Source organism: Ictalurus furcatus, chromosome 20 (genome assembly GCF_023375685.1).
Source record: "Ictalurus furcatus strain D&B chromosome 20, Billie_1.0, whole genome shotgun sequence".
NCBI classification, from domain to species: Eukaryota; Metazoa; Chordata; class Actinopteri; order Siluriformes; family Ictaluridae; genus Ictalurus; species Ictalurus furcatus.
This window is the reverse complement of record NC_071274.1, coordinates 20,155,211-20,170,916: the sequence shown is the minus strand read 5'-3', so window position 1 is coordinate 20,170,916 and position 15,706 is coordinate 20,155,211. Positions and strand designations below refer to the sequence as shown.

Here is a 15,706-nt window from a genome sequence, read left to right as displayed (position 1 = left end):
TTATATGGAATGCCCACCCCGGTTGTTACTACTGTACAGAAAGAAGAACGTATTAGAATGACCTCATTAATATAAACCTGTGATAAGAATACAACCGACATTACTGCTGTTAATATAATAATAATAAATAATAAAAAAAATTCAACATCTTCTAACCACCTTCTAATCTCCAGTGTGAGTAGTTATCCCCTTTTCTACTCTTTTATACAGAATCTATGTCATTTTATGATGATCCCTGAGGTCACACTATTGCATGGTAACCCAGGTGGCTACTAGAATGTAATGACTCTTCGTTTCGATCCTCATCTTCCGTGCTGAGGCTGAGATTTGTGTAATCTGTGTGTGGTTATTGCTGCTCTGACCCCAGGTTAATGCCGCGGTAGGAATTTAGATTTCGTTTTTCCGAGACCTGCCTCTCGTCTTTCTCCCTGCACTACATGTTTTATTCTGCACTAATACAACCCAAGAAGGGTTTATTAAGGACCTGATAAATGGAGCAAGGTCTGTGTTTGCAGTGCATGGTGGGAAATCCAAGATCAGGACAGGCATTAGTGCATTTCTATATAGAAAACTGCAAAATGGGTTAGGGATTAGATATGGAAAGGTTTAATGCTGGATTTATGTTCCAATTTGATAGCATTCTTTGAAACCCACACAAGCGGTATAAGTGATGTCATGACAATATCATGATTAATTACGATTTTTTTTTCTCTTTTCTGAGATAATGTGCGTAGCGTCACTAGTTTTATAACACTGAACAACTCTGTTTTGATGCGAATTTTGTTTTATTTTTTTCTTCCGCTTCCACTTGTTAGCATACATGTTATCCGTTTATGTCGTGGATATCGTCCATGAAACAAGTTGTTACTATAGAAACGGTAACATATTAGAATGAGTGCATTAATATAAACCTGTGGTTCAAATGACATCCTGTCACAGCTGCTGTTATAGAGAAATAATCAACACTTCAACACAATCAGAACGGAGAATTCGTTAGCACAGTGGTCTATAGTGTCAATCGAAGGTTTTTTGAGCATTTGTATTTTCTTGTTTTATTACGGTTTTAATCGCTATTATTGCCACAGACTGAACACAGATCTAGAATCGAAAATGAAATGAGGAGCATGAAATATTTGTGAAACCGTGTATTAAGAACTTAGCTGCTACTGTATTAACTAAACAAATCATTTTTTCCACATTCTCCCCTTTCCTGTGGACGTTCATTGACTTTTTCTCTGGGTGAATGTTATTCGCACTGATCACTGCTCACAGCAAACCAACTCACCCTTCCAATCCGATCACAGTCTCTAGCACACCACTCACACGATGGACTCACACGATGGACTCACACAAAGCTCTAAAACTTCTCTGATGGAAAGCTCCAACCGTTTTATATTCCCCGAACCCCATCTGTCCTCGCAAGCCCCCTGATGAAAATTCATCTGGAGTTTCATTACGAGAGAAACACTTTCCTTTCCCAACAGGCACTTCAGCATAAATATCCCATGAGGTGCCTAATATCAACAGTGGCCTCGCATTGTGAGGATGGATTTATGGCTCTCGGACCACTTCTGCGCCATAAAGCTAATTCCTCCTGCTTCACCTCCCACCGCAAAAAGCTTTGTGTCGCATGAATCACAGTTACACTGATGGTACCCAGCTCATAAATCAAACCTGGATATTAGTCTTGCTTTTAGTCTGAATAACGCTTCTTTACTCATTTAGCTGCAGTAGAAACAGAAGAAATTCTGATCTTTGCTTTTCCTCTCTCTAAGACATTCCATCTCTCTAACCTTTTATCCTTTACTTTTTTTTTTTTTTGCATCTAACACCGGGATACTGATTAGCAACGAGCACAATTAAGTCACTCCGTGTGAGACGAGTAGGTTAATTTGCATGCCATTTTCAAAAGCGGGCGTTCTGCAGGGAAGTTACGGCAAACAACACATTTTCATCATCCCAACTGGGTGATGACAGAAAAAAACAGCCTCGGTGTTTTGTTGCAGTTGTTATAATGCATTAAACAGAGGCTGGATGTTTCACTAGGGATGTTTAGTCACGCACAAAGAACCGAAGAATGTACAGTACTACTTAGGCAGAGCACTCAGACGGAAACATTTGAGACTATCACGCTGTGGCTTAATGGAAAAATGTAAGCAGGCCCATGTCATTTGAAAAAAGGTATTAAGAATTACACTATTTTAAGAATTACCTTCATAATTGATTTAAGGACATTTTCCAAAGCCAAAGGCAAAAATTGAATTTTGAAGGACCTGTATTATGTTGTGTATACTGTATACTGTATATATGTATGGCAGAAACTTCTTCATGTATAAATGAGATAAAGTAATATTCAAATAGGAAATGACATCAGTATATAGATTCATTTGTGTCACCCATGTCAGATTATTTGTTAACAAATGTCTTTAATGTGGATTTATTTGGATTTTTCTATAACCAAAAGCAACAGCAACAGTAATGGTTCTGAGAAAAATACACCGAATGATATGCAGAAGTGAAAGCAGGGGCTGATTTCTTTCTAGCCCACACTATAGATTCATGCAGCCAGTCAGTGACGGTCATGTCAGGCCATCAAATGTGTTGCTGTTGCACTTGGTTCTTCGAAAATAATCCGATGGACGGGATTTACAAGGACCACTGGACAAAGTATGTTACTTTTAGGAACTTAGGAACTATTTAAGGAAAGTCAAGGAAGTCAGTGATGGCTTGGGAAAAATCAGCAGCTCCATGAATAAAATACTTTTCATGGTAACAATGAATCCACCTCCTCACTTACTCCAGCTTCTGTGAGTGACGAGGGAAACCGTACGAGTGATGCGATTTTGCTATGAATGTGATTGTCAGTGATGAATATGGGTGGGCTGAGTTAAACTAGTCAGTGGGCATGAAACATCACGTTCCTCCTATACATGTCTTGACACATCTGTCAGCTCTCCCTCCCACCACAGACAAGCTTTGTGTGGACCTCATAAAGGATTCAATTCAGTTGTCAATTGTTGCCAAAGTTCTGATGGAAGCTTTTATAATGCAACGTCCATAATGTTATGAAATGCCAAGCTTGTAGTACTCAAGTCCAAATTAAAATGGAGCTGCTGGCATCAAATGCAACAGGTACTGTATATTCAGTGGACACTTAATTGTTGTCGACTTCAATGCAATAACGGTGATGGGGCCGGTCTATCGTTTGAAAAATGTGGAGCAAGCAAGTCTGTCTAGGTTACACTGAAAATGTCCAAGTAACTTTGGATGGACGTATATATATAGTGCTTAAATTATTAGTTCAGAGGGTTAATGTCTGATTATCCTCACGTACGGCTGCGTCTGGTTGGTTGATTCAGTGAAGTACATTCAGTACCTTTGTTTAAGGTTGCGGAGTTAGTGCGTAATGTTTACCAAATAGTCCAATACCAGTTATATTCGGAAGAATGTTTGGTTTGCAGTTTTGGTGGGGGGAATGGTGGCTTAGTGGTTGGCGTGTTTGCCTAGAACCCCCGAGGTTGGGGACTCGAATCCTGCCTCTTCTCTGTGTGCACGGAGCTTGCATGTTCTCCCCGTGCTTCATGGGTTTCCTCTGGGTACTCTGGTCTCCTATCCCAGTCCAAAGACATGCATTGTAAGTTGAACGGCATCTCTAAATTGTCCATAGTGTGTGTGATTGTACTCTGTGATTGATTGGCACGCCTTCCAGGGTGTCTCCCGCCTTGTGCCCCGAGTTCCCTGGGATAGGGTCCAGGTTCCCGTGCGACCCTGTGTAAGATAAGCAGTATGAAAAATGGATGGATGGATGAATGGTGTCACCTGGTTACTTATGATGGTTTTTTGTTGTCCCCAAGTCAGCTTAAAGTCCTGTCTAACCTTTACGGTCCTCAAAAAAAAAAAGAAGCAAACAACCAGTAAGAACATGCTAGTTGCAGAAGCATGCTAGGTTTTTGGTAGGCATGGGTTTAGGCCATTAAACATCAACAGACCAACCTTTCTTTGTGAACCAAACTGGCATAACATTATAAACCTGCATGAACCAGACCACCATAACAAGACAAAGCGGCATGAACGAAACTATCGTACCGAACTATCTACCAGTGCGAAACCAAACACTGTTGGAGGTTTAATACCACAGAGGTGGTTTCATGGATATAGATGATATTTTATTATCGCTTGTGTTTCCCAACTCGAGCATGATGAGTCATGTTCATTCAGGGAAAAAAACAAAACAACCGATCCTGGATGAACTGGAGAGTTTGATGCGTTAGGACCTTAGGCATGATGTGTTTGTTGTCTGACAGTGAGTGAGTTTGAGATCAGGTGGCGGTCTGAACATGGAGGAGTTGTTTCCGAGTTCTTTTTCTCAGTAAGCAGCTCGAAGCACTGTGGGACAAATGTGTAAAGACCTCATTTCTACCATTAAATTGACCTCAGGCAACGATTGCACTCATTCTGACACATGAGGGACAGCGGGAGTGCTCTGAATGATAACAGCAGTTCCCTCCAGAACTACAAAACATCTGAAAGATCACAGAAGAGACGGTAATATATGGGACTTGTACCATTAACATTAAAAAGTGCATTGAGAATTTGATGGATAGTTATAAAAACGGTAGAAAATGATATCTTTGTGGATACAAGTGAGTTTATCTAGTGTTTTTCATTAGGAGACGTGTAAATCTAATGGGTATTAAGCCAATTTCTGGACATTCTTTAACTCATTTCAAGCTGAACTGGTCTTATTCTAATTTGATTTCTTACTAGTAACAACGATGCGTTTGAGGTAAAGTTGCAACTTGTAATTCCCGGTCTACAACCAGTAAAAGCCATGAAAAACACCCCCTCAAGTTGAAATTTCAACATGGCGTAGTCTTCTCTTTATAGCAGTATTGGCGGGAGCGGATCTATGTTCCCAGGGTCCTATGTTCCCCAGATTTATATTGCACATAATGAACATATAGGTGATTTAAAGCTGGAGTTAGGCTTCAGAAGAAGTGAGAGCTGGGACATGTTCATACTTAACATTTTGTTCCTTTCATGACCGTTTACTGTGTTTTCTCGGCTACAGGACGGCATTTCTTCAGTTTAGTCTATACATTTCACTATTGTTCATGCCCGGAGTTGAACTGTATGAACGTATGAACGTAGACTAACAGCTATTTTTTGAGCAGCACAAATGAGGTTTCAGCGTGTGCAACCTAGTTCATTTCCCAAGCTCATAACTTCCATCAATTTCAAGTGTGGATGAAGGATGGATTTTCAACTAATGTATGCTGTTGTTCATTTAAATGTGTTTTTGGTGTTTAAAGTTAAAAGGTAATTAAGTTAATATGGTTCATGGAAAAGTTTACTTAACAGAATACTGAACTGGGGAACTTAGGACCCTGGCAACATAGGAATGACCCCCGTATTGGTTTTAGATCAGTCCATATACAGACACGATACTTGAATCAATCTATAACACTGACCATACTAATCACTATGTTGAGAAGGCAATCATCAACATTATAGTACTCGCTAATGTTAGCCCTTCTAGCTTGTTGCTAACGCTACTCACTGTGTACGCTGTCTAGCTTGTTGCTAACGCTACTCGCTATGTTTGCAATTTCAATCAAAAATGTTGCCGGAATGTTTGAAGATCATTATAGTTAAACAGCACCAATAGCCATGCAAGCCTGTAACTGTAAAAGTAACTTTTTATGAGCTTTACGTGCTCTGACAGCAAACAAAAGACACACTTTTTGGAGGCGTCCCTGTTTTATTTGCCCTCCAGTAACGTGACGAGGTGGGAAATGACATAAATAAATTACCTAATTACCACTTACAAGGCACCAATCATTTTGACATTTTTATAATAATAAAAGACAGTTTTTGTGAATGAACTGAGTTGTATTGTGTACAGTTGGAGTGTTTAACATAACTTTTTGACCTTTGAACCTGGGTTAAATAGACCATTTAATGAATAATGGATTGATAATGGAGATGATAATTCACCAATGGGTATTTAAAACTACAGGATGTAAGATAACCGTGTTCATTCTGTAGTATCATAACCAGTACGTATCCTGCAAGTAATAAATGAAAGTTAAAATATGTATAGTGTATGTAAATGGTGTATTTGGTAATCAGTGTGGGAAATAGTTCCTTGGCAGCTGACAGCCATCCTTGACCTCACAGCTTTAACCAAGAAGAAATCATCAGGTCAAGAGAAAGATTTCCAGAATACATAGTTGTGTGTGCGTGTGTGCGTGTGTGTGTGTGTACGTGAACTGCATCATGAAAGATCACTCAAAACACGACTGAATCCCACCACTGACCCTCTCCTCTCCATCACTTCTTTCATGGGAAAATAAAGCGGATGTCTTTAATCGACAGCGAGGACACATCAGAGATACTGAGCCAAACATCCTGTCCTCCCCATTCTCAAACCCCCCCACTGTCCTTGTCCTCAGCAGCTGTGCTTTTAATCAGGTCACTGCCCTACTAACAAAAACACACACACACATTCACGTATGCGCAGACGCACACAAGCGCACACACAAAACCATTTGAGAAATGTGTACACCGTGGCCGTGATGGCCCCTCAAGCACGACCCACAAGCACGTCCTGTTAGTCATATCTAAACTCGATGTGAAAATGGTTCAGAGGCACACTCTTTAGTAATATTCATGCGTTCACTCATTTGCTAGATCCATAGTGACTTCATAGTTGAATCCAATCCAAAACTTCCTGTTTTGGCTTCCTGTTCGTTCTAATCTTATTCAGTGATAATTGCGAATCTAGTGATTGATGCGCTACATTACGTAGTTCAAATAAATGTCTTGTTAATTGGCTACAAACAAACTGAGCCTTGAATCATTCAGTTTTCAACCCTGTTATTATTGTTGGACCGATGCCTGCGATGCATGATAATGATCCGATAGAGAGGGCTGTAGGAAAGACGGAGAGAGACGGCTTATCCTGGAACAGATGTTTGATCATCCTGAAAGCCAGCAACATGACAAAATCACCAAGACTACTATACTACTATATACAGTATATATATATTATACACCTCTGACAAACACTGACATCGCATTATGGGAATACTGTAAGGAAAATAATACTGGAAAATAATCATTTGCTGGGAGATGGGATGCTGAAGTTGATTATTTTTGTAATTCCTCTTATACTTCAGGAATTTTCCAGTGATTACCTTTTTTTAATAGAATTATTATTAATGCACAACACATTGTCGTTTTTATCCATTTATAGTTACTTGGAATGTTGTGGGGCATTGATGAAACAATTGATGAAACAACTTAGTTCGTGTTATTGCCTACATTACAGCAGCTACCGTATAAACATCTGTTCCTTCACGCTTTCTTTTGTTACCGAGAAACCACAAACTTCAACGTCCTCCGTCTTGTTTCGTTCGCCACCTTCTAAGTCAGTAGTTATGCTGGCTCTTTTCTGTTGCTTTCAGCTCAGGATAAGCTCATGGATTGTAAATACTCATAGGCATTGTGTCTAGATGCATATCATTTGACGAACCTGTATGTTTGTTTTGCTGTCTCAAACTTTGTAGTCCAGCAACCGTGTTTATATTCCAGCGAGACGTTTATAACACGTCTAGATTTTGGCCAGGGATAAAAGGGTTTCATTTCTCTTTGAAGGATGTAGAAGAAGACTGTTGTTGTGCTGAGTCATGAATGTTTTTGGATTCAGAGACACCATTTAGTGTCAAATAAATGTCAGCTCTTTGGCCCCTTTATGACTGCAGCTCAAATGAATTTATTATAATTCAACTATTTAAATATTATCATATTTATTAGTTGGAGCCACTGGAGCTTTTTTTTTTTTTTTATTCATGAACCTACCGCCTACAGGAAGACTTTTCACTTTTGTTTTATCCGCTTATTATTAATCATAGTTACTATTCAGCCATACACGTCCCAGTGAATTAGCTGTTACTATAGAAACAATAACGCATTCAAATTAGTATAAACCTGCGATTTTCAGCTGGAGTTATACAGAATGAAACGACATCTTCTGACCAATCAGATTTGAAAATTCATCAGCACCGTGATAGAACAATCTAATAACTATAAAGAAGTTTGTCTACATACATACAACCAAATAAAATAAAGTAAACAATCGTTTATAAAAAATAGATAAAAGCCTGCCTACGTTCTGACTTTTGGGACTCTCTGATTTCTAGCATGTGTGGATCAATGACTTTTCCGGTCGAAGTTTAAATCTCTGTTGTCTTTTGTGTCCAGATTGCGGTGTTTGGTGAAACAGCTGGAGCGAGGTGAAGCGTCCCTGATTGACCTGAAGAAGAACCTCGAATATGCGGCCTCGGTGCTCGAATCCGTCTACATCGAAGAGACGAGGTAAAGTTTCGACCGTAACGTGTGTAGATTCGTTTCAAACCCGGTATGTTAAATTCTGGTCTTACAAAGACTTTAAAGTGGAAAGCCACCTGGAAGCGTTTTACACACAGCCATGTTCAATTACTTTATTCAGCGGGGATGAGAACGTTTGTTGCGAAGTAAAGGTGAGATTTATGTTCAATAATTCATCACCGCTGCAGATTGCTTGGCTCAAGGTTAGATGATATTCAGCAAGACAAACCCGAATGAGCTGAACTAGCGGAAAAAGATGCAAATTGAAGGTTGTGAAAAATACTGCAGGCTTCTGAACAGATGTACTTTTCGTAGTAATTGTGAATTGCTTTTTGATAAGGAACAGCACGACGTGATGTAAAAGTACGAGGCCATACAGTGGTGTGGTAGTGGGCAGTGGTGGCTTGGCGGTTAAGGCTCTGGGTTACTGAACGGAAAGTCGGGGGTTCAAGCCCCAGCACTGCCAAACCGCCACTGTTGGGCCCTTGAGCAAGGCCCTTAACCCTGTCTGCTCCAGGGGAACTGTATCATGGCTGACCCTGCACTCTGACCCCATCTTCCTGACGTGCTGGGGTATGCGAAGAAAACAATTTCACTGTGCATATGTATATGTGATTAATAAACACCCATTATCATTATACCTACTGTCTGAAAGGAAAATAAATAATACAAATAGAGTATTAAGAGATATAATATAAAATACAGACAAACGGCATCATAGCATGACAGTCAATATTGGCCAGCTAATTCTCATACACAGCAACCCACTTATACCAAGTTATCAAAAATCTATACATTTCCTACAAAGCTAAAAAATAACTGACATTACGGTGGCATGACACAAAGCTACATAAACATTTATAAAGGCTCATTCCATTATGTATCTGCGATCATCAAGTCAAGTTGACATAATGTTACCAGAGTGAAGTGGCTTAATGATGTTATGACATGCTCTAGGATGACTTCATGACATTAGACATTGTTCAGTTATGTATCTTCTGGTATGTATAATAATAATAATAATAATAATAATAATAATAATAATAATAATATGTCATAGCTTGTCATTAACAGGAAAAATGAATAATGGTCAGTTTATTCATTTGCACACATAAGCAGACGTAGAGATTGCAGTTTACTTAATATAAACAGAGAAAATCTACATAACTCTGTAATTACAGTGTCATGATTGTCAGTCCCAAGCAGATTATTCTGGAACCTTTATTCATTATTTCTGTTAATAACAAGCTATGACACATTCTTACTATTATGTGACACTGACACACCAGAAGATATACATCTGAGCAGGTCAAGTGCCATACAGTCATCCTGTCATAACACAATCTTATGTTGGAAAAAAATAATGTTTTGACACCTGAAACTGGAATAAGCGTTTAAGAATGTTTATGTAGACTTATGTCATTTGGTTTTATGTACTGTGGGTGTCATTTAGTTCTATGAACACACACCTTAAGTGAAGTTTTTTTTTTTTTTTTTTTTACAACTCATTGGACTGAAGAGTTTTGAAGGTTAAGGTTAGGTGTAGGGGCGGAGTTAGTGTTCATACGTCTTCTGTTGAGATTTCATTCATATGAAATCAAGCAAAATCCAGTCAATCTGTGTTGATTCAAATGAGAACAGGTTCTTTTTTATTAAACTAACTTTAATGCATGAAGAGCAGCTGAGACTAATAGACTTAATAAACAGGGGTGACAGTGCTGACTCAATGGTTAAGGGTCGGGGTTACTGATCAGAAGGTCAGGGTTCAAGCCCCAGGACCACCAACTGCCACTGTTGTGCCCTTGAGCAAGGCCCTTAACCCTCTCTGCAGTGTCATGGCTGACCCTGTGCTCTGACCTAACAAGCTGGAATATGTGAAGAAAAGAATTTCACTGTGCTGTAATGTATATGTGAGAAAATAAAGGCGGCTTCTTCTTCAAAAGTTGATGAAATATTAATTGATTGATTGGTAGCTGGGTCAACCAAAAAAAAAGTCAATTTTTTTGAGATTTTATAAGCATTTAGAAAGTTTAAATGAAAATCTAATCGAGTATTAATCTTTAATTATACTGTAATATTCAAGTGAAGTACAAATGCCTCAAAAATAATGCTTTTATGTTGCAACAAAATACAATTACTTCAACTTCTTTCCAACTCTGGTAAAGATTCCTTGAAATGCTGTAAAGTTCCATGACTCCTTATAAACCCTATTTTCAAAACCTTTTCTAAAACAAGGTCAAGGTCCAAGCAAAAAGATATTTATTTTCATCATTGGGGAACTTGGCCTTAAATCAGCTGGCCATTCATCACAGGGACATTCTGTAAGATATATATTCGGGTGCCAGTTCCCTCGTCATATTTATTCTCTGTCTCGCTGCCTGCACTGGAGTTTGGGGAAGTATTACAAATGACTGAACACGGATGGTACAAGGAGTGAGAATTTTATGCACCTCTGCTTTTTATAGGTGTGTTAGTGCAATTTCACACTTATTACTCCGTTTGCCAAGTCTGAATCAGTGTGAAATTGATATTTTGGGCTCGTTTGCTATTTGGCAGTTAAATAAACTGACAAAAAGAAAATTTAGTTGAGGGATGGGTAAAGCTGGAACTATCCTTTCATTTTTTTGGTCAGAAATACAGATAAAGGTTAATGCTACAGTACATTGTAACGTCAAATCAACATGGCATTGACATTAAACAAAGTATCAGTTCTTTACTTTAGCATGAGTTAAATCTATAACACTGACTACACAGGTCACAGTTTTGAGGATGTAAATATACATCACTCATCACAGTTAGCTGGCTAGCTTGTTGCTAACAAAAGACGAACATGGAGGGGTCCGTGTTCTTTCTCCACCTTCTTGCTCGAAAGCACGGAAGTTCTGACCTCGAACTTCAGAGAGCACAAACCTGAAGCCACACATGCTAATCCACAGAGCATAGAATTGTGAAGGAAAGAGCTTCTACGTCTTAGTATGTGTAAAAAAAAAAAAGCTAAAACAATACTGACAGGAAATAACAACTGAACATGTGAAAATAACCAAAACATTATACTATATATTTCTATACTATATTATTATTACATTATAGCTCCAGTTCAACTAGAGACGTGAAATTGTTTGGAAGTTTACAACATGGGTTTTAATGATGATCTGTTCCAAATGAAGAAATCCCAGGATTTACATAATCATAGTGATAGCTGTAGTGACACAGGGTGGAGAGTTTGGCAACCCCACTTTAGTTAGGATTAGACACACTATTGTTGGTGCCTGGGTAATTATCAAGGGCATGGATTTTCACCGTTTTCTCTCTCTCTGTCTCTCTATCGGTTAGGCGGTTGGTGGACACGGAAGATGAGCTCAGCGATATCCAGTCGGACTCGGTGCCATCAGAGGTGCGTGATTGGCTGGCCTCCACCTTCACACGTCAGATGGGGCTGATGCTGAGACGGACGGAGGAGAAGCCGCGGTTCCGCAGCATCGTACACGCCGTGCAGGCTGGGATATTCGTGGAGAGGTGAGGTCATGACCAAGACAATTTAATAATACCAAGATATTAATACCTATTCAAATTCAATTTAAATGAGAAAAAAAAAAAAAAAAAACTTCTGCTGGACTTCAAACTTAATACAGTGATTTCAAAATGCAGCTCAGGTACATAATACATAAAGCTATAATAAAAATATGTTATTTTTTATTTATTAAAGAATGACACATCATGATTAAAAAAAAAGAAGCTATTTATAGTTATTTATAGTGTTGCGGAACCTTCCTGAAACGAGTTAATCCCTGTTATCACTTACTATAAACCAGAAAGCCCTGGTTTCAGCTTTACCTTTGACTGTTACAAAGCACTGACACTGGAGACTCCTTCTAAAAATGCTAAATAAACATCCTCTCACAGAAAACCAACCAAATCAACTACTACAACAAATGTTTTAAACAATCTTTTAATGATAAAATTTTATAATATTACAAATGAAATGAATAAAGTTTCTTCAGAGCGATAAACCTACGTGATTATGCCCCTGCTACTGAGTGGTGTTTATGTTTTCTACACTATATAAGTGCAGACCATTTACCATTTACTGAGCAAAAAAGGCAGTGTGGCACATGTAGAAAAATCAGCCCACTGAATGTAACATCATGTGGTCGTACTTTTTCTATTGTATTTTCTAAAGAGTTATATATATCATATATCACAGCTAAATTAACTTTGTGTAAAGAAAACAACACATTCCATAGCAGCAAGTGACTACATTATGCATTTCTGTGCACAAAGTGATGTGGATAAAATGTGGCTTTCCAATCAATGAATGAATTTTACAGAATCACAGATTCTATGCATAAAAATGTCCATTTACACATAACGCCCTACATCCAAGAGAATTAAGACCAACCGTTAAGCATCTTCATGCTGTTTTCTACCTCATGTTCCTGTCTTTTAGGGTTTTTTTAAAAACATACCATAGTACTTCATTTATTTCATGAATCTAATTAGCGATCTTAAAGGTATATTAATAAATAATGATGCATGAGTAATATAACTATAGCTAATAAATAAGATTCTTGAAATGTCAGCTCAGACTTTTGGGTTAACAGCAACCCTCGAGGGGGGCGAGGATTTAGTTTACATGTGGGCTTCCCACAATGCATTAAAATGATCAGACGTGCTTGGTGGAAGAAACATTCGTCTCCTGGTGGCTGTAAAGTTTCATCCGCCGGTGAAACGTCTCGATAAATCTTTAAGCGGAGTACAAAGTGAGTCACACGTCTTCTCCTCTGTCTAACGAGCTTGCGCAAGACACAGTCATGGTGCTAAAGACAAATCCTTCCTCTTCCCACGTCCTCTTTCTCTCTCCCCGAATGGTTGTACCAGGCGGCATCATTTCATTACATGCGTAATGCATTTTACTGCAGAATGAGTTGCGATGATGAAAAGTGTGTGTGTGTGGGGGGGGGGGGGGGGTGTGTTTGTGGGTCCTCAGTTTACTAAGAGAGAGAGTGAGGAACGTGCAGTGAGTGTTTTCAGGCTCGGATGCAAGCAGACTCGAAGTAATGGTGTAGATTTAAAGTAGTCACAGGACACTGTGACCTGATGCATGTAGGGAGATGCTATAAGAATAATGAAAAACATGTGTCCGCTGTGTCAGCCGGTTTTCTCTCAGAGCCTACATTTGTCCTTTGTCTTTAATCAGGACAAACGAGTCATTTATCTTTCTAACGGTTCTAAGTTATTGCGCAAAATGAGTAGTGTACTACTAGGATATGCATCAAGGGCAAAGCATTTAAGGAATTAAAATTTCCTAAATAAGAGACCATGCACAGCTATTTTAAAAGAAGAATGAATTTAAGTCACGGGTTCACATCCTTGTAAAGTTGTAATACGTTGCTTTGAACTAATATGAAAGCTTGCAGGTTTATTTCCTAATATCTCACCACACGAGAGATCTTGCCTCTGTCCTCAATGTAGTAAAAACATTACACTTTACATTTAGTGTTTTATTTTGGTTTAAGAGCGACGAAAAGAAAAGCTATTAAACTGCTTTGACGAACTGCTCTGTTAACGTTTACGTTTTTTTCCCCCCACATTCTTCTTCTTCTTCAGCCTAATTTTCATGCCTTCGTGTTAGTCAGTCCGTACAGGATTTCAGGTATTTTTTCTGATTGTTGTGGCCAAAAATGCTTGATTTTGCTGCGGCTTTTAATAAAAATTTGCCATACAGTTCGTAGTTTTTTGGGGCTCTTATTTTTTTGGGGGGGGGGGTGGGCGGGGCAACTACTTGAATTATCGAAATTGCAAGTGTAAAAGACCATTTAGCTGTACTCACGTTCGACACGCGTGAATCGAAGACGGATTTGACTGTATGTGCGTTATGCGGTAAGGTCTTGGCCCAAATCTGCGGAATATCTGCGTTAATTTAGAAAAATTTAAGAGACTGGAAGGACTGTTAAGTGCTTAGAATTGTAGAACGTTGGCTACCTTCAAAAATACAACACAAGCTTGCTGCTGAACTTTCTGTGAACATATAAAAACAGGAATAAAACAAAGGAGTTCAATTCAAAGGAGAACAACACAACAACTTGTGTGTTTGGGAGCGTGTAACTGTCATGGTTTCACTGTTCAATGTTTAAGCCCTATGAGGCAAATTTGAAGTCAAGCCGACTTCATTGCCATCATCTATCCAGTTATTAGTGATAGTGTTTGACTACAAGGCAAATGATAGCTGGATGTCTTCGGTTGGTGGACTCAATCTCAATTCAGACCATCAAAACGTAAATAAAATGATGAATATTAATGACAATTCTTGTAGCTAGCTACTACATTATATTATGTTTGTTAATCTGGCATCGTGTTTATTTACAAGACGTCTACTGTCCAGTTACGGTGCTCACTATGGCCTCAGATTCCTGTTCTTTGCTGAAAGGAGCGTAACCCGGCGTGTTCTTCTGCTGTTGTAGATCGTGTGACTCAAGCTTCAGCATTTTGAAATGCTATTCTACTTACCACGGTTGTAAAGAGTGATTATTCGAGTTATCTTGTGCCTGCCTGGTCATTCTCCTTTAACCTCTAACCAAGGCGTTTCCACTCGCAGAACCACCGCTCAGTGGATGTTTGTTGTTGTTTTGGGGTTTTTTTTGTGAAAATCCCATGAGATTTACTGTTTCAAGCTTGCTGCTCATTCGTTTTTATCTCCTCCGAACAGAATGTACCGGCGGACCTCCAACATGGTTGGCTTAAGCTACCCTGCATCAGTCATAACTGTGCTCAAGGTAACAAACACACAGTGAAACATTACACACGCCTCTCTCCTGATGAACGATCATTGTGGCCGAAGAGAACTAATTTTGTTTTGTAATTTTGTGGGGGGGGGTTGTTTTTTTTTTTCTTCGCACAGCATGTAGACAAGTGGACTTTTGATGTGTTTGCGTTGAATGAATCAAGTGGGGACCACGCACTGAAATTTATCTTCTATGAACTTCTCACCAGATATGACCTCATCAGCCGATTCAAGGTAAACACCGTTCTGATGTTGTCTTGCACAAAACACGCACGCTCGGCTGTATATGACTTAAAAAAGAAAAAAAAAAAACATTAGAGGCAAAACGTCACAAGGATTTAATTATGAGAATCACACAATTATTCAACGTGAACCCCTACACAACACGCCAACTTTCTACACATTTAGATTACCACACGTTATTTTCGAGCTGCCTGTCCACCATCTTGCTTTATTTATTTATTCCACTGGATGTTGACGGGAATCCATTCAGATTTGGGTTACTCACCTGCAAACACGAGCAGACCATGTCAA

At 38.9% G+C, this 15,706-nt stretch overlaps 1 protein-coding gene across 2 annotated transcripts in view; it reads left to right on the top strand.

Moving 5' to 3' along the window:
- pde1cb (phosphodiesterase 1C, calmodulin-dependent b) overlaps positions 1–15,706 on the top strand; it is a 60,450-nt gene that overhangs the window by 21,441 nt on the left and 23,303 nt on the right. For both annotated transcript variants that reach the window (XM_053650963.1, XM_053650962.1), the window contains exons 3-6: positions 8,266–8,379; positions 11,725–11,907; positions 15,098–15,164; positions 15,290–15,406. In XM_053650963.1, coding sequence (XP_053506938.1) covers positions 8,266–8,379; positions 11,725–11,907; positions 15,098–15,164; positions 15,290–15,406 — 481 coding nt within the window. The remainder of the gene's footprint in view (positions 1–8,265; positions 8,380–11,724; positions 11,908–15,097; positions 15,165–15,289; positions 15,407–15,706) is intronic.